At 55.1% G+C, this 24,927-nt stretch overlaps 1 protein-coding gene across 2 annotated transcripts in view; it reads left to right on the forward strand.

The window, feature by feature from the left end:
- ARID1A (AT-rich interaction domain 1A) overlaps positions 1–24,927 on the forward strand; it is a 52,785-nt gene that overhangs the window by 27,077 nt on the left and 781 nt on the right. The window contains exons 5-20 of one of the 2 annotated variants that reach the window (XM_033080857.2): positions 7,675–7,915; positions 8,495–8,584; positions 9,187–9,354; positions 9,998–10,310; positions 12,564–12,709; positions 12,790–12,899; positions 13,690–13,899; positions 14,326–14,533; positions 17,674–17,806; positions 18,078–18,250; positions 18,374–18,524; positions 18,627–18,761; positions 18,842–18,938; positions 21,063–21,924; positions 22,225–22,355; positions 22,746–24,927. The exon at positions 22,746–24,927 is cut by the window's right edge and continues 781 nt beyond it. In XM_033080857.2, the coding sequence (XP_032936748.1) occupies positions 7,675–7,915; positions 8,495–8,584; positions 9,187–9,354; positions 9,998–10,310; positions 12,564–12,709; positions 12,790–12,899; positions 13,690–13,899; positions 14,326–14,533; positions 17,674–17,806; positions 18,078–18,250; positions 18,374–18,524; positions 18,627–18,761; positions 18,842–18,938; positions 21,063–21,924; positions 22,225–22,355; positions 22,746–24,470 (4,893 nt within the window). In that variant the 3' untranslated portion in view covers positions 24,471–24,927. The remainder of the gene's footprint in view (positions 1–7,674; positions 7,916–8,494; positions 8,585–9,186; positions 9,355–9,997; positions 10,311–12,563; positions 12,710–12,789; positions 12,900–13,689; positions 13,900–14,325; positions 14,534–17,673; positions 17,807–18,077; positions 18,251–18,373; positions 18,525–18,626; positions 18,762–18,841; positions 18,939–21,062; positions 21,925–22,224; positions 22,356–22,745) is intronic. The other variant, XM_033080858.2, reaches the window with a different exon arrangement.

A 24,927-nucleotide genomic window follows, 5' to 3' on the forward strand; every position in this document is an offset into this window, starting at 1 on the left:
GGCCCTGCTGTGCTCAGCCCCAGCCAGGCTGGGAGCAGGGGGCTGCTGCTCTGGGGTCTGGGGTGTCACACGTGTCCTGGTCAGGGCTGCAGTGACAGTTCTGGTCTGGGATGTCACACGTGTCCCTGGTCAGTGCTGCAGTGACAGTCCTGGTCTGGGATGTCACACGTGTCCTGGTCAGGGCTGCAGTGATAGTCCTGGTCTGGGGTCCAGGATGTGCTTCATGCTCTGTCACACGTGTCCTGCTCAGGGCTGCAGTGACAGTTCTGGTCTGGGATGTCACACGTGTCCCTGAGCTCCTGCAGGGTCCCTGTTCTGATCTGGGGTCTGGGATGTCACACGTGTCCTGGTCAGGGCTGCAGTGACAGTTCTGGTCTGGGGTCTGGGATGTCACACATCTTCTGGTCACTGCTGCAGTGACAGTTCTGGTCTGGGATGTCACATGTGTCCCTGGTCAGTGCTGCAATGACACTTCTGGTTTGGGATCCAGGATGTGCTCCATGCTCTGTCACACGTGTCCTGTGTTGCTGTAGGGTGACAGTTTTAGTTTGGGGTCCCCGACATGCTCCATGCTCTGTCACACGTGTCCCTGCACTCCTGCAGGGTCCCAGTTCTGGTCTGGGGTCTGGGATGTTCTCTGAGCTCTCTCACACGTGTCCCTGAGCTCCTGCAGGGTCACAGTTCTGGTCTGGGGTCTGGGATGTTCTCTGTGCTCTGTCACACGTGTCCCTGAGCTGCTGCAGGGTCCAGAGGTGAGCCAGGCTCTGCTCCCCCAGCAGCTCGTGCTGCAGCCAGGAGATCAGCTCAGGCTTTCCCCTCCCTTGTGCTGCTGGCTTGGTTGGTGTCTCTGCAGACCCAAAAGGTGCAGGAGCCTCTCGTGAGTCTGAGTCTGACCTTGGGTGTTTGAGCCTTGTCCTCTTCCCTTTCCATCCAAACTGAGCCCAGCCAGAGGGAGAGCCCACCGTGCTGATCCCAGATCACTCCTGGGGATTGGAGCTGTATGTTTTTTTATAAATTGATCCTGTCATTGTTAGTTGTTTCAGAGGCTGATGAGAATACTAAAAGTTGATTTATCTTAAAATCCAAAGTACTGCCTGAACAGGGGCCTTTTGAATTTTGTAATAATTTCAGCCTCTTGCCTTTGCCCACTGGGCTGGGGTGGTTGGCCTGGTGGCACAGTCACAAACTGGGATGACTAAATAAATGCTTGGGAGTGTCAGTGTGTGGAACATGAGCCTGGAGAGCACCTTCCAGAGAAGCTGGGGAATGGGAATGTCCTGGCACAGCAAGGGGAATTTCCTGCCTCCTCCATGATTCTGAGTTCTGTGTCAGCTGGGATTTGTCTTCAGCTTGGATGAGGAGACCTAAAAACCTGTGGAAGGAAAACAAAAGTCTTGTCTGTCAGCTGAGGCTGCACTCATTTCCCTCTGCCACCTCCTTTCCCAGTGATGACCTGGAGATCCCTGCATCCCCCACTCACAGAAATCCAGAGAGCATCCTCTGGTGCTGCTGCCACATTGCTTCTCCTGTGCCTGGACCCTCCTGCCTCTTCCCTTCTTGTTTTGGGGTCAGTGTTGCTGCAGGAGCTGGAGGTATCCTTTGTGCTGGGACAGCTCAAGTGACGCTGCCTGTCTGGAAAAATTGGGCATTTTGGTGCTGCCTGGGATGCTGGATGTGGTACCAGCCTTCCTGCAAAGCTGGCAGCACCTCTGGCAGCTGAGCAGCCTCCAAGGGGTTAAATGGAACTCTTGTCTGGGGTTGTGCTCTCCCAGCCCTGTGGAGGAGCCTGCACTTTGGGGTGGGAATGCTGCCCTTCCACATGGCAGCTTCTCCCTCCAGCGACATCTTGTTCTGTGGTGAATCATGTTACTCCTTCCCTACTTTGTGCTGCAGCCACAGCTCTGAATCTCTGCTCTCCAAAGACAGACGAGATGAGATTTGCTCGTCTGCTCCACGCTCAGGAGGGGGAGGAAAGCCCCCTCGCCCTCCCTTTTTTTTTAAAAATATATTTTATTTTATTTTATTTGGAGGGGGAAGAGAAGGAGGGGTGGCCCAGGGTAGGAGCAGGAGATGTGATTAAAGCTCCTGCCGAGGAGATCTGTGGGAGTGGAGTATCGACCTCTGAAAAATCAATGGCTGCTGCGGCTGTTCCACAAGGCTCCGGTGCAGGAATGTGGCACAGCCAGCAGCACTTCCCTCTGTCCTCCTGCTCCATCCTGTGCCTGCTCCCTGCCAGCCAGCCACACTCACCTACATTTACTGAGCTGGATTAGAGCAGCAGCTTATTTTTGCAATCAGAGTGAAATTTCTGGTGTGGCACCGAGCCCCTCCTCCTGCCAGCCTTCCCTTCCCTTCCCTGCAGTGCAGCTCGAGCCAGCAGCTTCTCCCAGTTTGTCTGAAGCCAGCCTGCAAGAAGGAGCTTTGCAGCTTCTTTTTTGAGCAAGGAAACTGCACCAAATCTCCCTGGCATGTTCCAGTCCCCATCTTAGGTTTGTGATTGTCAGTGCTGCTGGAGCTCCCTGCGAGGGGAGGGAGGGAACGTGGACTCTGGAGCAGGAGCTGAAGCCTTGCTGCTGTTACCTCACTGCTGTTTGTTTTAGTGGGCAGGTGTTTTCCCCTTGAAGGAGTAAAGTCTGGCACTTCCTTCCTCTCTCTGAGGGCTGTGGGGGTGGGTGAGTGGCACATGAGGACTCCAGGTCCTTGTGGCACGCTCGGTTTGGTACCAGGATCTCCGCGGATTTTTCTCCTGCTGAACTCAGTTCCAGGTGCTCTCATGTCATCCCTGCTCAGATCAGAGGTCAGAAGCTTCCAGGGACATGTCCAAGGGGTCAATCCCAGTGATTCCACTGCAAATAAACCCCTTTGTTCCTTCTGACTGCTGGTCTTGTCCCAGTTTGAAGGAGGACATCCCCTCTGTGCCCTGTCCAGCCCATACCCACAGCAGAACGTTCCTGGAGGTGCTTTTGGTGCTGGAGGATGCTCTCCTGTTCCTGTCCACAGTCACTGCTGGCAGAAGAGCAGAGGAAGGGGAATGAGGGACATCCCCTGGCACAAATTGTGCGTTTTTGGGATAGGACAGGACTTGGAAAATCTCTGTTCTGACTCTTGATTTGTCAGCTTTGGAGACACTGGATGATAAATCTCTCTGGGTTTGCACTGGAGCTGAACTTGTTCCCATGCTCCAGCTTCTGATTTCTGCTGGGGACCAAGGTGGGAGAGGCACAGCAGGAAGGCACTGGGGCTGCAGGGCCCCTTCTGTCCCACCTGGGGAACCTCAGGCTCCTTTGTGGGTGTGCAGCACGGGGAGGGCTCCAGGAGACAGTGTGCTGTGGAGCAGGGGAGGCAGGATTTGTCTGTGCTGCCAAAGGAGGAACAAGTCTATCCATGTCCCCAAAATAGCAGGGAGATCCTGCCAGTCAGCTGTGTGATTGTTGTGATAGAGAGGATTGAGGTATTTTGGGTGTGGAAATAAAGGGGAAGGAAAGGACAAGCTTGTGATTTTTAAATGGTGGCAGTTCTTGAGTAAGTGGAAAAGCAACTGCACAGAAAAAGAGCTTGTAATAGAAAGTGAGTGTTTCAATTAGAAGGAAGGAAGAGGCTTTTTCCCTTTCAGAAAGAATTGGGGAATGAATAAATTTAGCCATTGTTCTCTGCTCTTGCTTGTGAGCATCTTCTGGAAACCACTGGCCTTACAGAGTTTATAAACTGCACCACATGCTGCTCTCAGCCATCCTTTCCTTGAGTGTGCCTGGAGCTCTGATCATTCCCTGTGCCCCCAACTTCCCACGTGGAAGGGCAGGGCAGGGGAAGCTGCAGTCCCTGCTCAGGAATCCCATTTGCTTCCTGGTCAGTGTTCCTGCTCTTCCTGATCCTGGCACGGGCCAGAGCAGAGCCTTGGGTCTCTCTGCTCCTCTGGGGTTTTGTTACCTTGATCTTAAGCGTTTCTGGCTGTTTCATCTCTCTATTTGTTTAACAAATGAGCTGTAGCAGATAGAGGGGTGGTGGTTCCTGCTGCCAGATAAAAGAATTTCCAGCACAAACCACCTTGTGCTGGTGCTGCCAGGACTGGCAGCCCCTCTCCCTGCGAGGGCAGAGGGTGAGATCTGCAGCTTGTGTGACTGCAGGATGGTTCTGCTGGGCTGTGGGAGGGGGTGCTGGTGCCCAGTGCTGTTTGTCAGCAGCTCTGGCAGCCCTGCCCTGGCACCAGCCTGGCCTGGGCATGCACAGCAGCTGGAACCGCTCTGCTCCAGGGTCCCCGTGGGCTTCCGCTATCAGGTCACAGCCCAAAATAACACTGGGCAGCCTTTCAAGGGAAGAAACTCAGGCTTTGGGGCTGCAGCCAGCCTGGAGTGTGAGATTCTGTGTGAAATAGTTGGAATCCCTCCAGCGTTTTTGATCTGCATGGCAGATGAGCAATAAAATGCATAAAAAACACATTGGAAACACGTGAGGAAATTCTCCAGCCCCTGACGTTTCCTTGAGTTGGCAGAGCTGCTGCTGCTGAGCCTCCCCTCCTGTCTGGGCTCCCTGCAAGGGAAGGGGAGAGCCCTTCTCCTGCTCCTGATGCTCCATGGGAGGCAAATAAAACCTCCCAGCCTCTGCTCCTGGGCTCCATCCAGAGCCCCCTGACAGCAGCAGCTCTCCATTATTTCCACCAGCTTTTATTGTTTTTAAAGGCTGCTCTGCTCTGTCTGCCCTGGAAACAGGCTGTGGGGAGATGCAGGGATTTCCTTTAGCCCTGGTTTGGGGGGATCAGAGCTGGGGGTGTTCCTTAGGTTGAGTTAACCCTTGGTGCCCTGGTGCTTGGCAGTTTGGTGGGAGGAAAGCAGCTCCCCACGGATGGGCTGCTGGGGCTCAGCCATTCCAGTCCATGTTTTCTCCTTCCCCTTGCAGGAGTTTCCCTTCTGAGCAGCTCAGTCCTGCTGAATAACACACTCAGAAAATGCTGCTGTGCTGGCAGAACCCTTCTTTGCTGGGAAATGACTTTATTGTTGGAATTCATAAAACTTACATGTCTTTGGAGGTGAAGCTCACTTCAGGAGTTACTGGATTTTCACAGTCCTGTTTCAGCTGCTGTCCCTGCAGCCAGGAAAGGGGGATGTGTAATTCACTATAAACTCATTTGAGTGGGAGCCTGGTGCTCAGCTGGAGCTCTGCTGCTCCTCTGGGGTCCCTCATGGGGTGTCAGCAATGCAGAGGGGCCACAGGGTGCAGCCCTCAGGATCCCCCTGCACTGAAAATGGGATGTTTTTAAATCCTGAAAGAGCTACAGCATGGATACCCAGGCAAGGCTGAAGACATGAGCTCTGCAGATTGTTATCTGCTCCTTAGGAGTTCATTTTCAAACCATTTCTAACGTTCCTTCATTTCATGTCTGGCAGATATTTTCATGTCTGGCATTACCAAGCCTTGTAGAATATTGCCCAGGCCATGGAGCAGTGACCTCCACGCGTTTTTTTTTTTCCCTTTGAGCCTAAAAGCCCCTCATCTCTGCAGCCCAGGCACTGCCCCTCTGCTCTCAGGTTTAACTGCTCTGAAATCCCCAGCACCAGGAGCTTATGTGGTGCACAATCCCAGAGCTGGAAATGGGTTTGGCCTCCAGCTTCATTTCAGTGATGAGGAAAAGTGTTTGGATGCACTTGGTGATTCAAATAAAGCCACCTTCATGTCCTGAAGGGACAAGGCAGCATTTCCCTCCAGTTCTGGGCTGGGCTGAACTGGTTTCTGGGCTCTGGGATCCCTCCTGGGCTCTGGGGGGATCTTTGTGTGTCTTGTATCGTTGGGTGCAGTAAATCTCAGCGAGAGGAGCGTTTTGCTCTTGGTTGTTTGTGTTGGTTGACGCTTTTTAATGCAAAATGTTGGAAATAATGTCTCTGTACTCCCACTTCAGATGGTTTCCGCAGTAGGAATGTGGGATTTGTCAAAGTTGTCCAGGGAAAAACACCCAAATAGCTGCATAAAGGAGCAATGCTTTTGATGTTACAGTAGGAAAGTAGTGAAAATTGCAAGAGATCTCAGACACTATTTTTAGGCTTTTTCTGCAGTTTTTTAGCTTTCATTGAAATAAAACAAAGCCTTTTTTTTTTTTTCTCTCAGGAAGATAATACTTGAGCAGTAAGCAAATACACCTCAGAGACTGTGGTGCAGGAAATGAGCTCTCCAACAGGAGCAGTAATGGGAGGGGAGGGAGGACAAGCTCTGCACTAAATCATCCCACCAAGTGTCTGGGCTCTGCAGCTCCACTCTAACACTTGCCAGCATTTGTTAGAAGCATTTTTGTTCAAATTCCATTAAAACAGAGGAAATTGCCACCCTGAAGGTGATGCTGAGGGCAGCTCTGCCCTCTGAGTGTCCCTGTCACACAGGGGATGTTACTCCTCCACAATTCCCCTTTCCATGGCTTCAGAGCCCTTCCACATCCCCTGGCAGCTAGCTCTGGCTGGGAGGGCTCCTGCTCCCCAGTGATGAGTTGCAGTTCTGGTGTTCCAGCTCCATCTGCACTGCCAGAGCTGGGAAAACATTCCCTGAACTGCTGCTGAACCAGGAGTTGTGCTGTCAGGGTAAATGAAACCAGGGTGTCCAGGTGATTTATCAGCTGGCTCAGCCTTTCTCTGTGGGGTTTAAATGAGGTTGGCTCTGCTTGTGCTGCTCAGCTGAATTCTGTGCAGGGAGAATGACCTGGGATTCCCTCAGGGCTCACCCAGAACCCTTCTGATCCAGAGCTGATTGCTCTGCAAGACTTAGGAAGGGTAAGTGAAGTCCTGGTAAGCTTTGGCCTCCGCTTCTTCACCTGCTGTGATCCTTTGAACCTCTGGCAGAGATTTTATCTAATCCCTGGAATAGTTACAACTTCCCAGCTTTCTGTTCAAGTGCTGCCACTTGCTCCTGGCTCATTCAGAGCAGGCCAAGCCCGAGCAGCTGGTGGCCCTTGTCACCAGCACACAGGGACTCTGCTCTGCACCCAGCTCCTGCCCTGGTCCCTGTTTGCACACTTGTTTTGACGCTGTCACTTTGCTGCTGTGGCAATTGGAGCTCTCAGCTCTCCCAGGCTTTTTGTGCTTTTCTTCTCCAAGGTGAATACATGCAGGAGGAAGGGTGTTTTCTAGCCTTGCCTTCGAGAAAAGCTCAACTGTACAGGTTGATGCAGTAACTGCTAATTTTTGCTGTCTTTGAAGAAAGGGAAGTGGGAACCCTGAAGAGTATTTTATGGTTTTCTTTTAAATCTCTGTTTAGTTTGTTTTTATCCATCTCAAGTGAGTAGTTTCCCAGCTCATAGGAGGTTTATGAATTAATTATGGTGAGGCAGGAGTTTTCTGTCTTTCAGAGGCTGAGCCACGTTTCCCTTCCAAGCCATGATCACATGGACTGTCTCCTGTGTTTGCAGTTTTACGTGTGCTGTTGGTGCATTCCTTAACTTCCCATTCTAAACTGAATTAAAAGCAGCAAGGAGGAGAATTATCCAGTTGTTTGGGCCAGCAGCAAACCATCTCAGGAGCTCCTGGGTCCAGACTTGAGGATGAGACACGCCTGGCAGCTGCCTCAGTCTGCAGCAGCCTTTGGTACCAGCAGCAGGCAGAGCTCAGTGGCTCCTGTGTGCAGCATGCCCAGGGACAGGCGGTGTGTGACAGCAGCCCCGTGCCTCTGGGCTTTCTGACGTGTTTCTGTGCCCTGCAGGACCTGTCTGGTTCCATAGATGACCTGCCCATGGGGACAGAAGGAGCCCTGAGCCCTGGAGTAAGCACATCAGGGATTTCCAGCAGCCAAGGAGAGCAGAGTAACCCAGCTCAGTCTCCTTTCTCGCCACATACCTCTCCTCACCTGCCAGGCATCAGAGGACCCTCCCCCTCCCCAGTTGGATCTCCAGCCAGCGTTGCTCAGTCCCGCTCCGGTCCCCTCTCCCCTGCTGCAGTCCCAGGTAACCTCTCACCTCTCACCTGTCACCCCTCTCACCTGTCACCCCTCTCACCTGTCACCCCTCTCACCTGTCACTCCTCTCTTCTCTCATCTCACCTGTCACCTGTCACCCCTCTTTACTCACCTCTCACCTGTCACTCTCTTCTCTTCTCTTCTCTTCTCTTCTCTTCTCTTCTCTTCTCTTCTCTTCTCTTCTCTTCTCTTCTCTTCTCTTCTCTTCTCTTCTCTTCTCTTCTCTTCTCTTCTCACCTGTCACCTTCCATCTCTCAGCTCTCACCTTTCTGTCACCTCTCACCTCTGGCTCTGCTGGGGCTGGATCTGGTGCCCAGTGAAGAGGTGCCCCTTGTCAGCACTGTGTGCTCTCCTGAGCTGGTTTGCTGGGAGCTCTGGGTGGGTGCTGCAGACCCAGCAGGGTCCCTGCCCTGCCCTGATGTCACCACTGGCTGTTGTTCTGCTCACCGTGGCCACCATCCTTTGTGCTGGGGGGCTGTGGGGCTGTGGGGTGCTGGGGTGTGGCTCTGCAGCCTGCTGGGGCTGTGCAGAGCAGCTGCTGATGCTGTCTGTCCCTTCTGTGGCCCAGGCAATCAGATGCCTCCCCGCCCTCCCAGCGGGCAGTCGGACACGATCCTGCACCCCTCCATGAACCAGTCGAGCATCGCGCAGGACCGAGGTGGGTCCCTGCCCCAGCCCTGGGGCTGTTCAATCCCCTGGCCTGGGGACAAGGTGGGGACACAGCACTGGAGAGCTGCCCCAGGGTTACAGGCCAAAGTGTTGAGCACCTTGCAGTAAATTCAGCTCTTGGTGGCTGTTTGGCCTCGAAATGTTCCATCCAAACTTTGGCTTCTAAGATGTTTTCTCTGGCTTCTTAATGTGCTTTCTTTAAGGGATGCTCACAGTATTGTGTGCCTTTCCTCTTTGAAAAAGGAAGATTTGGGGGGGAAAAATGCATGTAAAATTTCAGCTTTCCTGGCTGAAGATACAGAGTTTTCACCCTGAGAAAACAAAACAAGTGAACAAAACCCAAAAACAAGAAGCCCCAAGGATTTGCAGAGCTGTACTGGCTTCTGCTGTGACACTGAGGGTTTTTTTTTTCTGGCTAAAACAGGAAATTGAATCTGTTATCTGCTCAGATAACACTGGCTCCTTAATGCAACCACCACAATGTGTCCAGGCTGTGGCTGGAAGGATTTTGTCAGTGCTGGGGACTGGAACACGTGTGTGCTGTGGCAGCTCTGGATGCTTTGCACTAACCATTTGTCCCATTTCTGGCAGGATACATGCAGAGGAACCCCCAGATGCCCCAGTACAGCTCCCCCCAGCCCGGCTCAGCCCTGTCCCCCCGGCAGTCCTCGGGAGCGCAGATGCACGCGGGCATGGGGCCCTACCAGCAGAACTCCATGGGCAGCTACGGGCCCCAGGGCGGCCAGTACGGACCTCAAGGTGGGCACAGAGCAGCAAGGGCCTCTCTCTGTCCTCCTGTCTTGTTGGGGCTGCCCAGAGAAGCTGTGGCTGCCCCATCCCTGGAGGTGGATGGAGGAAGATCCCTGCCCGTGGGATGATCTTCAAGGTCCCTTCCAAACCACTCCATGATTCCATGATAAATGCTTTGATTTGTCCCCTCTTAATCTGTGGGCGACACCAGAGCTTTGCTCCTGTTGGGATTGATGGAATATGTTGCTTTCAGGCATAGCTGTACTTCTAAAAGTGGGATTGTTCCTCCTCTTTAGGAATGAGCAGGTTGTGCCTCCCGTGTAACTGTGACAAGGGGATGGCTCTCTTTGGAGAGGGAGGTGCCTTGGGAAGGGTTAATGTGGGATTTTCCATCCTGTCCTGGACCATTTAGCTCTCTGTGCTGGGTTGAGGTTTGGGAGAGTTTCAGGCAGCTTCTGAATCGATGTTGATGCTTGGCTGTGTCAAAACACATTTTATGTGGCTTATATGCAAGTTCTTTGACTTTGTGTTGAGGTGTGAGCACTCCCCCTCATCTCCGGTAGCAATCTTTAGATATTTGCTGATAGAAGATTCTTGTGGTGATTCACGAGCTGGTTGGGTGATGCTGTGCTCCCTCTGTTCCTCTCCCCAGGAGGTTACCCCAGGCAGCCAAACTACAACGCCATGTCCAACGCCAACTACCCCAGCCCGGGCATGGGGGGCAGCATGAACCCCATGGGGGCTGGCAGCCAGATGCACGGGCAGAGCGGGGTGCCGCCCTACAGCGGGCTGCCCCCGGGCAGGATGGGCCACGGGGCCATGGGCAGCCGGCCCTACGGGCCCAACATGGCCAACATGCCCCCCCAGGTGGCCAGCGGGATGTGCCCCCCGCCCGCCATGAACCGCAAGGCGCAGGAGGCCGCGGCCGCAGCCATGCACGCGGCTGCCAACTCCATCCAGAACAGGTATGGGGACATGGGGACATGGGGACATGGGGACATGGGGCTGGGGCTGCCAACTCCATCCAGAACAGGTATGGGGACACGGGGACATGGGGACATGGGGCTGGGCTGCCAACTCCATCCAGAACAGGTACGGGGACATGGGGACATGGGGACACAGGGACATGGGGACATGGGGACATGGGGCTGGGGCTGCCAACTCCATCCAGAACAGGTACGGGGATGTGGGGACACAGGGATATGGGGACATGGGGCTGCCAACTCCATCCAGAACAGGTACGGGGATGTGGGGACACAGGGATATGGGGACATGGGGCTGCCAGCTCCATCCAGAACGGGTACAGGGACATGGGGTTGGGGCTGCCAGCTCCATCCAGAACATGTACAGGGACATGGGGACACAGGGACCTAGGGCTGGGGCTGGGGCAGCTCCACCCAGAACAGGTACAGGGACACGGGGACATGGGGATATGGGGCTGGGGCTGCCAACTCCATCCAGAACAGGTATGGGAATGTGGGGACATGGGGCTGGGCTGCCAACTCCATCCAGAACAGGTACAGGAACATGGGGACACGGGGCTGGGGCTGCCAACTCCATCCAGAACAGGTATGGGGACATGGGGACATGGGGCAGCCAGCTCCATCCAGAGCAGGTACAGGGACACGAGGACATGGGGATGTGGGGCTGGGGCTGCCAACTCCATCCAGAACAGGTATGGGAATGTGGGGACATGGGGACATGGGGCTGGGGCTGCCAGCTCCATCCAGAACAGGTACAGGGACATGGGGACACAGGGACATGGGGACACAGGGACATGGGGACACAGGGACGTGGGGACACAGAAACATGGGGACATGGGGGTGGGGCAGCTCCATCCAGAACAGGTACAGGGACATGGAAACATGGGGACACGGGGCTGGAGCTGCCAGCTCCATCCAGAACAGGTACAGGGACTTGGGGACATGGGGCTGCTCCATCCAGAGCAGGTACAGGGACACAGGGCTGCCAGGGGGCCTGGCCTGGGCACAGCTCGCTGCCAAGGGGCTGGGGCAGTGCTTGGATGGGTGCCGGCGGTCAGTCCCCCCTTGGAGGTCAGTCCCTCCTGGAGGTTTGGTTCTCAAGGGAATGTTAAAAGGAGGATAAAACCTGCAGGAGCTGTGTTGGAATGCCCAGAGCAGCTGTGGCTGCCCCTGCATCCCTAGGCAGTGCCCAAGGCCAGGCTGGACAACCTGGAGCAGCTGGGACAGGGGGAGGTGACCCTGCCCATACAGGGGTAGAACAGGGGATGATCTTTAGAGTCTGTCCAACCCAAACCATTCCAGCACTCTGTGCATCATTTATGACATACTTAGAGAATTTTCAATGTTCATAGGTGAAATTATTTTTAACTCTGAGATCCCTTCAGTTGTTTTTGCATTTTTGCCTCTTCTCTGCTCCCTGGGTTTGGAGATGCTGCCCCTAAATCCAGCTGTGTGTGATCCAAGGCACTGCTTGTGCACTGTCAGGAACTTCTCCTTTTAGGGCCTTGATGAGCAGCTGTGGGAAAGGAGCTGGAATTCAGCTCTGAACTGTGCACTATTTTCTGTGGTTGTTTTTTCCTTTATTGCCCATTTCAGAGTAGGTGTGTGTGGCCATGGGAGCCATGAACATGCTCCTAAGTTGAGTTCCCCCAGAACTGGTGGATGTGTTTGTTGTGTGACTGGACACTGCTCCTTATCCTCACCTGAGGGCTGCTCCTGCAACCTCCTGCTTTTACCTGGGGCTGCCAAGGCTCGAGTTCCCAAACCCAATCAGGGCACCCAGGCCTTTCCCTTTGGGGAAGGAGTTTGAGCCACAGTTGTGGGAGGTTTGCAATACATGGAAAACAACTCTTCCAACCCAGGCCATTCCACAGTTCTAAATCCTGTACTCAGTTCACTGCCCAGGGCTGCAGAGTCTGCAGGTTAAAGGTGTTTTAACAACTGAAATGAGGCTCAGTTTGTGGGTGTAGAACAGAGATGAAGGGTGTAATGTTCAGAGCTCAAGTCCCCCTTTCCAAAGGGTTTGCATTCCCTTTTCTCTTGATGTGACTTGAGCTCTGCTGAGCTTTACTTTACAAGAGCACCTGATCTTTGTTCTTCTCTTGGAAAATGGTTTGGGGCAGGTCATTTCTCCAGGTCCTTTTTGGGTTTCCTTTAGCAAAGCTGCTTCCTCAGAAGGCAGTACCCTGGTGCTGGATGTGTGGAGTAAATGTCTGTCTGTTCTTGCCTCCTCAGGCCTCCTGGTTACCCCAACATGAACCAGGGGGGGATGATGGGCACTGGGCCTCCCTATGGGCAGGGAATCAACAGCATGGCTGGCATGATAAACCCCCAGGGCCCCCCCTACCCCATGGGGGGCAACATGGCCAACAACTCTGCAGGTAAGCCAGAGCTCCAGGGTTTCACTGCTGCGTTGCACTGGAAGGAGAATCCGTGCTAAAGATTCCTTTTAACTTCCCAGGGATGGCAGCAAGCCCTGAGATGATGGGACTGGGGGATGTCAAATTAACACCTGCAACTAAAATGAACAACAAGGCAGATGGGACGCCCAAAGCAGAATCCAAGTCAAAGGTAAAATGTTCTGGGCTTTGTTGTTACTGACTCCCATCCTCTTCAGCATCCAGGGGAATAAAAGCCATGTGTTGCATGTTCTCTTGGATTGAGCAGTGTGAGAGATGGAGGGGAGCATTTCCCAGTCCTAGGGGAGTCATGGATTTCACTTGGAAAACAAACTGGGTGTTAGGAGTTACTGCCTGCCCCAGTGAAACTGCCAAAAGCAGCGTAAACAAACCTGAGTTTGTTGGTGGAGTGGGCCTGGAGCGAGCAGCTCTCAGCTGGGACGTGGTAACCAAAGTGTTGCAGTTGTTTCACAAACAAAACTCTTACTAATCCTGTGTTAAAGCCAGAAGAGGGAGGCAAACAAGTTCTTCAGGGAGTGTTTTTCTTTGCATTGCTGCTACCACTTTCAAAAGAACCACCAGAAAAGAGTTTCTGAGCCCCTGGTCTCCTCCTTTGCTACCTGGAGGAAAACAAACACTCAGCAGTTTGATCCCTGTGCCAGCACCAGGGAGATCCAGGAGTTCTCTCACTGCTGCTCTGTGTTCTGGCATCTGCCTCTTATTTATGGCAGAAGAGAACCTGAATGCTCTTGGCACAAATGAATGCTGGTGTTTGCTGTGGAAGGATCATCTCATGTGCCATGAACACACTCACTTTTGGGTCTGGGGTTCACCAGAACATCAGCAGCTTTGAGGAGCACCTCTGGTTCAGGAGCTCATCTCCAAGGAAGGGTTTGGACCAGCTGGACCTGCAGGAGCTGCAGTTGTGCTGCTCAGTCCTGATCTGTCTTTCCTTCTCCTAGAAGTCCAGTTCCTCTACAACCACCAACGAGAAGATCACCAAGCTGTACGAGCTGGGCGGGGAGCCCGAGAGGAAGCTGTGGGTGGATCGGTACCTGGCCTTCACCGAGGAGAAGGCCATGGGCATGACCAACCTGCCAGCCGTGGGCAGGAAGCCCCTGGACCTGTACAGGCTCTACATCTCCGTCAAGGAGATCGGGGGATTGACTCAGGTCAGTGAGCTTGGGCACAGAGCTGCCACAGAAATCACCTCTGTGGCCACATCTGAGCCATGGCTTCCCATTTAGCCACATTTTATCTCTGTAAGTAAAGCCCAGCACCCTTTCAGTGACCAGATGCCTGCTCTGCCTTTGTCTGGTGAGAGCAGTCCTTGGCCAGATCCAGTTCAAGCCCTTTGGCCCTGCTTTAGTGCACATATTGGTGACACTGGCTTTGTTTTTGCATCTGGCTGTCAGCTGACCTCGTGACTGATTTGATTTGCAATCTGTCCTTGTAAATCTGAAAAGTTTTCTGTAGGTGAAAAGGGAGTTCAGCAGTTTTGGGGTTGCTCAGCCCTCACTGCATCCCTTGTGTGAGCTGGAAGGGTCGGTGCCCCCTCCTGGGATTTGGAGTTCAGAGCCTCCTGTTGGGTTGTGCAGGTCAACAAAAACAAGAAGTGGCGTGAGCTGGCCACCAACCTGAACGTGGGCACGTCGAGCAGTGCAGCCAGCTCCCTGAAGAAGCAGTACATCCAGTGCCTGTACGCCTTCGAGTGCAAGATCGAGCGCGGCGAGGACCCCCCGCCTGACATCTTCGCTGCTGCTGACTCCAAGAAATCCCAGACCAAGATCCAGCCTCCGTCTCCAGGTGAGGCCAGAGCCTGGATGAGTGTGCAGAGCGTGTGTGAGCAGGTCCTCTGGCACTGTGGCTGCTCCAAACTGCCACAAAAGGCCCAGCTGTTCTCTGGTGTAGGACAGAAATGCTGTGGGAGTGTGGGACTGACACTGGCACTGTTGGACCTCTTGGGATAGTTCAGATTTGTGTGTCCAGGCTCTGGGCTAAGCTTGAGAAAAAGGAAAACCTAAAAATACACACACACACCTCTCTGCTTGCTGGAGAGAGAGCTGTGGAGTTTCCCTGCAGGGAGATTCCCTTGTTCCTGCTCCTTTTGGGATCCCCCTGCAGAGGCTGTGCTGGTTGGGACCCTGTGATACCTGCTGGGAGCAAAGGCTGCCTGTGGCTGTGCACTCACCTTCCTCAGAGTTCTGCTCTGAGCACTGGAGGTCTGTGACCAGCTGGGTGCTTTGGGAACCAAGCCCTTTCAAATGAACCTTTGCTGCTGTTCCAGATTTGATGGGGTGCTCCTGTTTCTGAATATTTAAGCATAATGCTCAATTCAGATTTGTTAAACAAAAAAAAGAAAAGACATCCAGGCCAGCCATGCATGTTGTACTCTTTGGAAAGTCTGATCCCTTCTGTCTCATTTGCATTGAGTTCATTGCTTGAATTGCTGCTGAATTTGCCAACTCTTTAAGCTTGAGTTTTTCAGTTTGTCTTATAACTAAAAAACTTCAGATGCTTTTTCTGGTCAGGAGCCTGCTCATGTAGGTGAAATAAAAACTTGGTCTGCTTTGAAGTTCCTATAGTGTTTGCAAAGAAAATATGCTTTTTTGGTTGTGAAACCTGGCACCATCTTTGTCTGGCTCCTGAGGAGTGGAATAATGAAGCTCTTTGAGTGCAGTGCAGTTGTGTCCCAGCCCTGCTGAACCCTTCAGTGGCAGTGGGCTTGTCCCAGGGCTCTGCTGGGCACCACATTTCTCTCTCCTTTCAGCTGCAGGGGGGATTTTATAGAGAATTAACCATGCCTTGTCACTGGTCAGGAAACCTGCCCCAGTGGGGCTTCAGCCTCGGTGTGTTCTGCAAGATAAAATCACTTTTGTGCCACTAGAGAAACCTCTGTCCAAAGTGGTGTCTGAGATCTGCTCAAACTAGACCACAAATCCAACCCCACTTTCTTTCCAAAACCTCCTTCTTGCCCCCTGAGGCAGTGGAGCAAAGATGTTGAGAGCGTTTGGAGTTTATTTGGAGAGAGCTGAGACTCTGAGGAAGCCCCTTCAGGCTTGCTGTGGCTGTAGGTGTGTGTCAGGGTGGATTAGGTGCTGATCAGTTTTTGTTTTGTGCTGTTTGTGAAGGGCTCTGCCTCTGGGCTGAGCTGCTGCTCGAAGGGATTTGCAGGGCTCCTACCCCAGGCTCTGCTGCATTTCCAGCTCCAGCTCCAGCCCTGCCCCAGCCTCCCCCAGCTGGGAATGTGCAGAGGCAGCGCTGCAGCCTGGCTGGTGGCTCTGCTCCTTTCTGCTGAATCACCCAGCCTGTCCCTCTCCTCTTTCACTTTCCTTTTCTCCTCTCGGGCTGGGGGCAGCTCGCAGGGCTGTGCCAGCCCAGCTCCAGGCTGGGAGCCCTGGGCACGCTGCAGCCCCACTCTCCTGACCCAGGGAATCCCTGGATCAGAACAAATCCCTGCTGGCAAACCTGGGGACAGCAGGGGACACTTTGAAGCCATTTCATCGTTTGAAGTCTGTGCTGTCCCACAGACCTCAGGACCTGTTGGCTTTGGCTTGCTCCTCATTCCAGCCAAAGTAACTCCTGCAGAACTTGGGGAGTGGTGAGGGTGGCACTGTGCCATTCTCCATTAACCCTTTCTGGGGCTGCAAAGGTGGAACCAGCGCTCTCCAGTGCAGTGTCCATCCCCCCTCAACACCCAGGAGTGTTCCAGAGGGAACTGGGAATTCCCTCGTGGGCACTGGGAGTTTCCTGGAAGCTCTGCAGGTTCCCTCTGGCAGAGTCCCCGGGGAGGCTCCTTGGGTTTGAATTGCCAGAGCTGGAGCTGGCCCCGCTCCAGCTCCGTGTGGGTTTGTGAGTGGGAGGGAGGGCGGGAGCTGGGGACAGACACCAAATGGCAGCGACACAGGGAATGTCTGGGGGAATGTCTGGGGCCAATTCCTGCCCTGCCACGGCCAATTCCTGGGGGGAGCAGCGGGGCTGGGCTGCGGGAGCGGCTGTGAATGGAACTGCCCAGGATCTCCGGCTGCCCCTGCTCCTGCCAGGCCTCCCTGGGCTGGAGGGAGTCACAGAGCAGAGCTCAGGGTGCCAGGAAGGTGGGGTGTAAACAAACATGCCCTGGACGTGACCTCGGAGGATTTTAATGAATAGCTGAAATGACTCATCAGCCAGCAGGGCTGGAGCTGAGGGATATCGGGTGCTGGGGACGGAACTAATGGAAACATTAATTAAGAGTTCAGCTCCTGCCAGCTGCAGGGAGCGGCTGAACCTGAGCTGGTGCTGCCACAGCGATGCCGGGCCAGGGGAGAGCTGCTGGAGCTGCAGCACAGCTGGATTGCACACAAGGCTTTGCTCAGAGCTCACTGGAGCAGAAAGCTCAGGGGCTGGGACTCTGGGAACCTGCTGGACGGGTTTTGTGCTCCAGTGAAAGATCCGGCGTCTCCTGCATTCCCTGCCCCAGGAATCCTTGGGAGGGGTCTGCACTGGGGAATTCACTGCTCTGCAAGGGCAGAGGGGCCTCATCCAGAGCTCCTTGGTGCCTTCAGCTGAGGTTTCCATCGCTGGGGAGATCCTGAGACTCCCAGGAGAGGGCTCAGGCCCCCTTGGCTGGGGGATGTGGAGGTGACAGGCACAGCAGTGATTGTCCCTTGGCACCAAGCCCCACGTTCCTGACACGTGGCACACTCCAGAGTATCTCCAGAGCTTGATGGATAACGTGGGAAGCACCACACAGGGCCAGGGTGTGGGAAAGGGAACGGGGTCAACATGAGCAGAGACACAACTTCTCAGCTTCAGGTTCTTCTGGGGAGCCTGGCCTTGAACTGTTGAGCTCCTTGTGCTTTTTTGGCCATATTTCACCTGTCCCTTTCTCAGAGTGCTCTCTGTTCTTGAGGCTGATGTTCTGGGAGGTTCAGGGTTGCCTGACCCCATGTTTCCTCCTCCTGCAGCGGGTTCAGGCTCCATGCAGGGCCCCCAGACACCTCAGTCCACCAGCAGCTCCATGGCAGAAGGAGGAGACTTGAAGCCACCGACTCCAGCATCAACGCCACACAGTCAGATGCCCCCTTTGCCAGGCATCAGGTATGGAACCTGCTGGGGCTGGGGTCCCTCTGGGTCACTGCTGCACACGTTGGGCCCTTGGGTGCCTCTTTAGGTGGGACTCCATTGCTTTGCTCCTTCCTTCGTGGCTGGCAGCAGCACTGTGTGTGAATGTTTTTAATTTTGGGTTGGATCTGAGGGCAGGTGTGGAGGGGCAGCTCCCCTTGGGTCTGTGGGCCTTGGAGGGGATGGCACACCTGAGAGGGAGCCCTGTGGAGCTGTGTAATGTGGTGCTGGTGGTTTTTTGGAGCAGGAGTAACTCGGTGGGGCTGCAGGACGCCTTTGCAGACGGCAGTGACCCCGCGTTCCAGAAGCGGAACTCCATGACTCCAAACCCAGGGTACCAGCCCAGCATGAATACCTCTGACATGATGGGTCGCATGTCGTACGAGCCAAATAAAGATCCTTACAGCAGCATGAGGAAAGGTGAGGCTGCTCCTGTGCTCAGCCCTGCTGCCTTGCCTGGCTCTGGGCTGGGGACACCCCGAGCTCAGCCCTGTTTGCCCAGGGCACAGCTGGCTGTGCTCAGCGCTTCCTTCTCTCCTGCAGCTCCTGGAAGCGATCCCTTCATGTCCTCAGGGCAGGGCCCCAACAGTGGCATGGGTGACCCTTACAACCGCGCCGCCGGCCCGGGCATGGGCAACATGGCCATGGGGCAGCGGCAGCACTACCCCTACGGAGCCCCCTACGACAGAGTCAGGTGGGTGCTGCCCTGGGAGCCGCCCTGGGGCACAGCAGGGCCGTGCTGAGCCCCCCCTGCCCCGAGGGATCCCCACGGACCTGGTGTGTTGTGTGTTCCCAGCAGGACGGAGCCCGGGCTGGGGGCCGAGGGCAGCCTGGGCAGCGGGACCCCCCAGCCCAGCATCCTGCCCTCCACGCCCGACTCGGGCATGTACTCGCCCAGCCGCTACCCCCAGCAGCAGCAGCAGCAGCAGAGGTCAGTGCCAGGGGCTGCTGTCCCCAGCAGGGCTCCCGGCCTGCCACGGTGACACTCACACACCTCTCTCTCTTCTCCAGACATGATTCCTATGGCAATCAATTCTCCACTCAAGGCACAACCTCGGGCAGCCCCTTCCCCAGCCAGCAAACCACCATGTATCAGCAGCAGCAGCAGGTGGGTGACACCAGACACACTGAGAGTTACCTGTGCTGAGGGGAAGATGAAAACTCTCTGGGTTGTGCATTTCCTTTATGATTGTGGAGAATTGGGCACCTCATCACAGAATCACACAATGGCTTGGGTGGAGGGACCTTAAAGCCCAGCCAGTGCCACCCATCCCCTGCCATGGCAGGGACACCTTCCCAGGGTGCTCCAAGCCCTGTCCAACCTCATTTTATACAGGAGGCCTTCTTCCCATTTGAAAACAATTTTTAAAGTTTTAATTTATGTTCCCAGTGTTAACAAAACAGTGTTCTGAGAATGGAGGTTGTGTGGTTTGCACGCTCTGGTCAGGCAGCAGAAGATCAGGAAGCTTTATTGGGCTTCTCTGCCCCTCTGGAACTCTCTGAATCCCATCCTGTTTCTGTAATGCTTTGGTCCAGGTGATGAGTTTCTCTGGAGTAAGTTCAGGTAGATTGTTCTGCACAAACCAGGGGAATTTTTTTGGTTTTTCTCATCCTGCAGCCAGAGGCTTCAGCCCCCATTGCCCTGCTGCCCCCTCCTCCTTGCTGCTCCCAAACCCACCAGGTTTGTTCCAGGGCAGTCTGAATGAACTTGTATCCCTTTCCCTAATCCTCACACAGGACTTGCTCTTTGTACCCATGCCAGGACCCATAATGTTTTCCTGATAATTTTAAGTCCTATGGTTTAGGAGAGTATAGAGAGGGCACTCACTGAGCTGTGCTAAGAATAATTCCAACTGCTCTGCAGTTTGGCTCTGCAACCAGAGCCACGGGGCTGGGAGCCAAGAGTTCGAGTTACTCTGGAACTTGTCATCTTTGAAGCCCTGGAGCTCCATCTGAAGCCAGTTATGACCGTGGAGTGTCTGAACAGCCTCCACAGCAGCTACAGCTCAGACCCTGGAGGCAGGAGAGATCCTGGATTTCAGTTTGGTGTCAGCAATTGGCTGTTTTCTCTGCACTCAAAAGGGGTGAGAAGCCTCCTTGCTCCTTTCAGCAACGTGTTTGGAAATCAACAGGAGAGGAAGAAGCAGGAAGTACAACAGTTTTTAATGTGTTTTGTCTGATACTTCAGCAGAAACCTGGGAAGTGTGAGAAGTAGGGTCTGATAAAATTCCTGGATGTGGAAGGAAGCAAGTGCCAGGGTCTGGTCTGGTTTGTGGTGAATGCAGAGTAGAGCTGAGCCTTTTCTGCAGGAAAGTCCTTTCTGTGGGCAGACTCCTGCCCCCGAGGCATCCTTGTGGAATCCACAGGGAAACTCCCCAGGCAGCCACAAGGAATTGGCCTTGGCTTGTGAAATGGAACAACTGATCCAGCTTTCACATGGGGTACGGCCAGCGCGGAGACACAGCCTGTGCCAGGCCGTGCCGTGGGGCACATCCTCTGGGCACTGCCTGGAGCTTTGGTTTGCTTCTCTCACGGAATCCCTGAGGCTGGGAAAGAGCTCTGGGATCAATGAGTCCAACGTGTGACGGATCCCAAGCAGAGCAAAGCAAACCCCTGACAGCTCCAGGGGACAGCGATTCCAGCGCTTCCACAGCTCCCTTCCCATGCAGCCATCCCAAACTCCACTCACAAAGCTCTCTGTGCCCAACTTTTCCCATGCAGCCATCCCAAACTCCGCTCACAGAGCTCTCTGTACCCAACCCTTCCCATGCAGCCATCCCAAACTCCGCTCACAAAGCTCTCTGTGCCCAACCCTTCCCATGCAGCCATCCCAAACTCCGCTCACAGAGCTCTCTGTACCCAACCCTTCCCATGCAGCCATCCCAAACTCCGCTCACAAAGCTCTCCCTTCCCAACCCTTCCCATGCAGCCATCCCAAACTCCGCTCACAGAGCTCTCTGTGCCCAACCCTTCCCATGCAGCCATCCCAAACTCCGCTCACAAAGCTCTCTGTGCCCAACCCTTCCCATGCAGCCATCCCAAACTCCGCTCACAGAGCTCTCTGTGCCCAACCCTTCCCATGCAGCCATCCCAAACTCCGCTCACAGAGCTCTCTGTGCCCAACCCTTCCCATGCAGCCATCCCAAACTCCGCTCACAAAGCTCTCTGTGCCCAACTTTTCCCATGCAGCCATCCCAAACTCCGCTCACCCTGTGCCCTTCTCTCCCCACAGAACTACAAGCGGCCGATGGACGGCAGCTACGGGCTCCCGGCCAAGCGGCACGAGGGCGAGCTCTACAGCGTTCCCTACAGCTCGGGGCAGGGCCAGCCCCAGCAGCAGCTGCCCCCGGCGCAGCCGCAGCAGCCGAGCCAGCAGCCGCCGGCGCAGCCGTCGCCGCAGCAGGACCTGTACAACCAGTACGGCAGCACGTACCCCGCCGAGCGCCGCGCCGGCCAGAGCCAGTTCCCCTTCCAGTTCGGCCGGGAGCGCGTGTCGGGCGCGCCCGGCTCGGCGCAGCAGCAGAGCCTCCCCCCGCAGATGATGGGGGGCATGCAGCCCGCGCCCGAGGGCCCCCAGCAAGGGGCTCTGTGGCAGGGCAGGAACGAGCTGGGCTACGGCAGTTACCCCAACCGGCAGAGCTCGGGCGCGGCGCCCCAGGGCCCTGCCTACCACGGGGTCACTCGAACAGATGAGATCCTGCATTCAGACCAGAGGGTCAACCACGAGGGACCATGGCCTTCCCACGGGAACCGGCAACCTCCCTACGGCCCCTCCGCCCCCGTGCCCCCCATGACCAGGCCCCCCCAGTCCAACTACCAGACTCCCCCCAGCATGCAGAATCACATTCCTCAGGTATCCAGCCCAGCACCTCTGCCCAGACCTCTGGAGAACCGCACTTCTCCCAGTAAATCCCCGTTCCTGCACTCGGGGATGAAGATGCAGAAGGCAGGGCCGCCCGTGCCCGCCTCGCACATCACACCAGCAGCCGTGCAGCCCCCCATGATCCGCCGGGACATCACCTTCCCGCCCGGCTCCGTGGAGGCCACGCAACCTGTGCTGAAGCAGAGGAGGCGGCTGACGGCAAAAGATATCGGTGAGAGCAAACTCCTCCCTGCTGCTGGAGCCTTCTGGGGATTGCTGCTGCCTTGGCCCTTTGGTGCCATCCTGCCCAGCAGAGGGGCTCTGCTGGCTTTGAGAAAAAATGGAATTTTTGCAGGTTAATTGTGTAGTGAGCTCTCGCTCTGGCATTGCCTGCGGGCAGGTTGGTGGTAGGCACAGCCTGTGCATCATCTTAAGCAGGCTCTGCTCTTCACAGCTCCAAAAAGCAGTATCAAGTGTCTCCTTTTTGTTTTGAAACTGCAGGAGCTGGAAGTATCATGTGTTTATGTTACAGGAACTCCTGAAGCCTGGAGAGTGATGATGTCTCTGAAGTCGGGGCTGCTGGCTGAAAGTACGTGGGCCTTAGATACCATAAACATCCTGCTCTATGATGACAACAGCATCATGACCTTCAACCTCAGCCAGGTGGGTGCAGATGCTCTCGGGGCAGCTCTTTGAAGTGCTGGTGCTGCAGGGGTTTCTGGCAGCTCCTGCAGCCTCTGTACCTGCAGCAGGGGTGTGGGCAGCTGGGAGTGGTCACTCCCTGGCCTGAGGGGTCTGTGGGTGTGCACAGGTCCTCCCTGGGGGTTAACCAGGGGGAGACACAGCCCAGAGCACAGGTGTGGGCAGGGGGGCAGTTTGGACACTGACAGCCAGTGTCTGCTTTTGTCCCTTTTCTCTGAGGACAAAAACCTCACTTCTGCACCAGTTATTGCCTGCCAGCACTGCTTAAACTCTCTGCCCTGTGTGCTTTGGCCTGAGCTGTTTTCTGATGGCTGTTCCTTCCTCCCCTCCTGTTTTTCTCTCCCCCTGCAGCTGCCAGGCTTGCTGGAACTCTTGGTGGAATATTTCCGGCGCTGCCTGATCGAGATCTTTGGAATCCTGAAGGAATACGAGGTAGGAGACCCAGGGCAAAGAACACTATTAGACCCAGAAAGGTTCTGCAAATCCTCAGCTTCCTCCCCTGAAGAAGGGGAGGAGGACGACGAGCCACGGAGCCTGAACTGTGAGGAGGAAGAGGAGGATGAGGAAGAGGAGGAGGCAGCGTTTTCCAGCAAGGACAAAGTACCTCTAGAGAGCAGCGAGGAGAAGCTAGTGAGTAAATTTGACAAGCTTCCAGTGAAGGTGGTGCAGAAGAACGACCCCTTCGTGGTGGATTACTCGGACAAGCTGGGGCGGGTGCAGGAGTTCGACAGCGGGCTCCTGCACTGGCGCATCGGCGGCGGGGACACCACCGAGCACATCCAGACACACTTCGAGAGCAAGACCGAGCTGCCCTTGCCTCACAAACGAGCTTCCTGCTCCTCTGCCTTGAGGAAACGCTCAGCAGCCGAGAGCACCCCGAGCCCCCGGGAAGGGGAGGCCCCCGCTCCCGACGGCGCCGCGGAGAAGAGGATCACGGCCACCATGGACGACATGCTCTCGGCGCGCCCCGGCTCCCTGCCGGGCGACGAGGAAGAGGTCAAAGCTTCGGAAACCGCCAAGGAGAGCAGCAAGTTTCCCTTTGTCATCAGCCCAGCTCAGAGCCACAGAAATATAAAAATCCTGGAGGATGAACCCCACAGTAAGGACGAGACGCCGCTCTGCACCCTCCTGGACTGGCAGGACTCTCTGGCCAAGCGCTGCATCTGCGTCTCCAACATCATCAGGAGTTTATCGTTTGTGCCAGGCAATGACTTTGAAATGTCCAAACACCCCGGGCTGCTGCTGATTCTAGGGAAACTGATCCTCCTACACCACAAGCATCCAGAACGCAAACAGGCCCCCCTGACCTACGAGAAAGAGGAGGAGCAGGACCAAGGGGTGAGCTGCAACAAGGTGGAGTGGTGGTGGGACTGTTTGGAGATGCTGCGTGAAAACACACTGGTCACGTTGGCCAACATTTCTGGGCAGCTGGACCTCTCCCCTTACCCGGAAAGCATCTGTTTGCCTATCCTGGATGGACTCCTCCACTGGGCAGTGTGTCCCTCAGCAGAGGCCCAGGATCCCTTCCCGACACTGGGGCCCAACGCTGTCCTCTCCCCTCAGAGACTGGTTTTGGAAACACTCAGCAAACTCAGCATCCAGGACAACAACGTGGATTTGATCCTGGCCACGCCGCCCTTCAGCCGCTTGGAGAAGCTGTACAGCACCATGGTGCGGTTCCTCAGTGACAGAAAGAACCCGGTGTGCCGGGAGATGGCCGTGGTGCTGCTGGCCAACCTGGCCCAGGGGGACAGCCTGGCCGCCAGAGCCATTGCCGTGCAGAAGGGCAGCATCGGCAACCTGCTGGGCTTCCTGGAGGACAGCCTGGCCGCCACGCAGTTCCAGCAGAGCCAGGCGGGGCTGATGCACATGCAGAGCCCTCCCTTCGAGGCCACCAGCGTGGACATGATGCGCCGCGCCGCCCGCGCGCTGCTGGCCCTGGCCAAGGTGGACGAGAACCACTCGGAGTTCACCTTGTACGAGTCGCGGCTCTTGGACATCTCCGTGTCGCCTTTGATGAACTCTTTGGTTTCACAAGTTATTTGTGATGTACTGTTTTTAATTGGCCAGTCATGACAGCTGTGGGATCCGAGCCCCCGTGTGCGTGTGCGTGAGTGGAGAACTTAGAAACTGACTGTTGCCCTTTATTTATGCAAAACCACCTCAGAATCCACTGTCTGCCCTGCGCTGTCCTGCTTCTCCCCTGGGGAAAGATGTCCCCGGCCCCTCTCCCCCTCCCCTGCCCTTCAGATTTGTCCTGAATCCCTTATTAAAGGAGACAAAGTTCTGTCTACATAGAAGACTTTTTTTATTTTAACCAAAGTTACTGTCGTTTACAGTGAGTTTGGGGAAAGACGACTTGCCGTGTTATCCCATTGACAGGCACCACTTTCATAACTGTTTTTAATGGTAAACTCTGAAGGACAAAAAGTGACTGCTGAACTCTGTGTGGTTTATCGTTGTACATTCACAATCTTGCAGGAACCAAGAAGTTACCAGTTGTGAACAGACCTTGTCCAAGGGAGGCCTGTGC

The sequence above is a fragment of the Catharus ustulatus genome, chromosome 26 (assembly GCF_009819885.2).
Source record: "Catharus ustulatus isolate bCatUst1 chromosome 26, bCatUst1.pri.v2, whole genome shotgun sequence".
In the NCBI taxonomy this organism is placed as follows: Eukaryota; Metazoa; Chordata; class Aves; order Passeriformes; family Turdidae; genus Catharus; species Catharus ustulatus.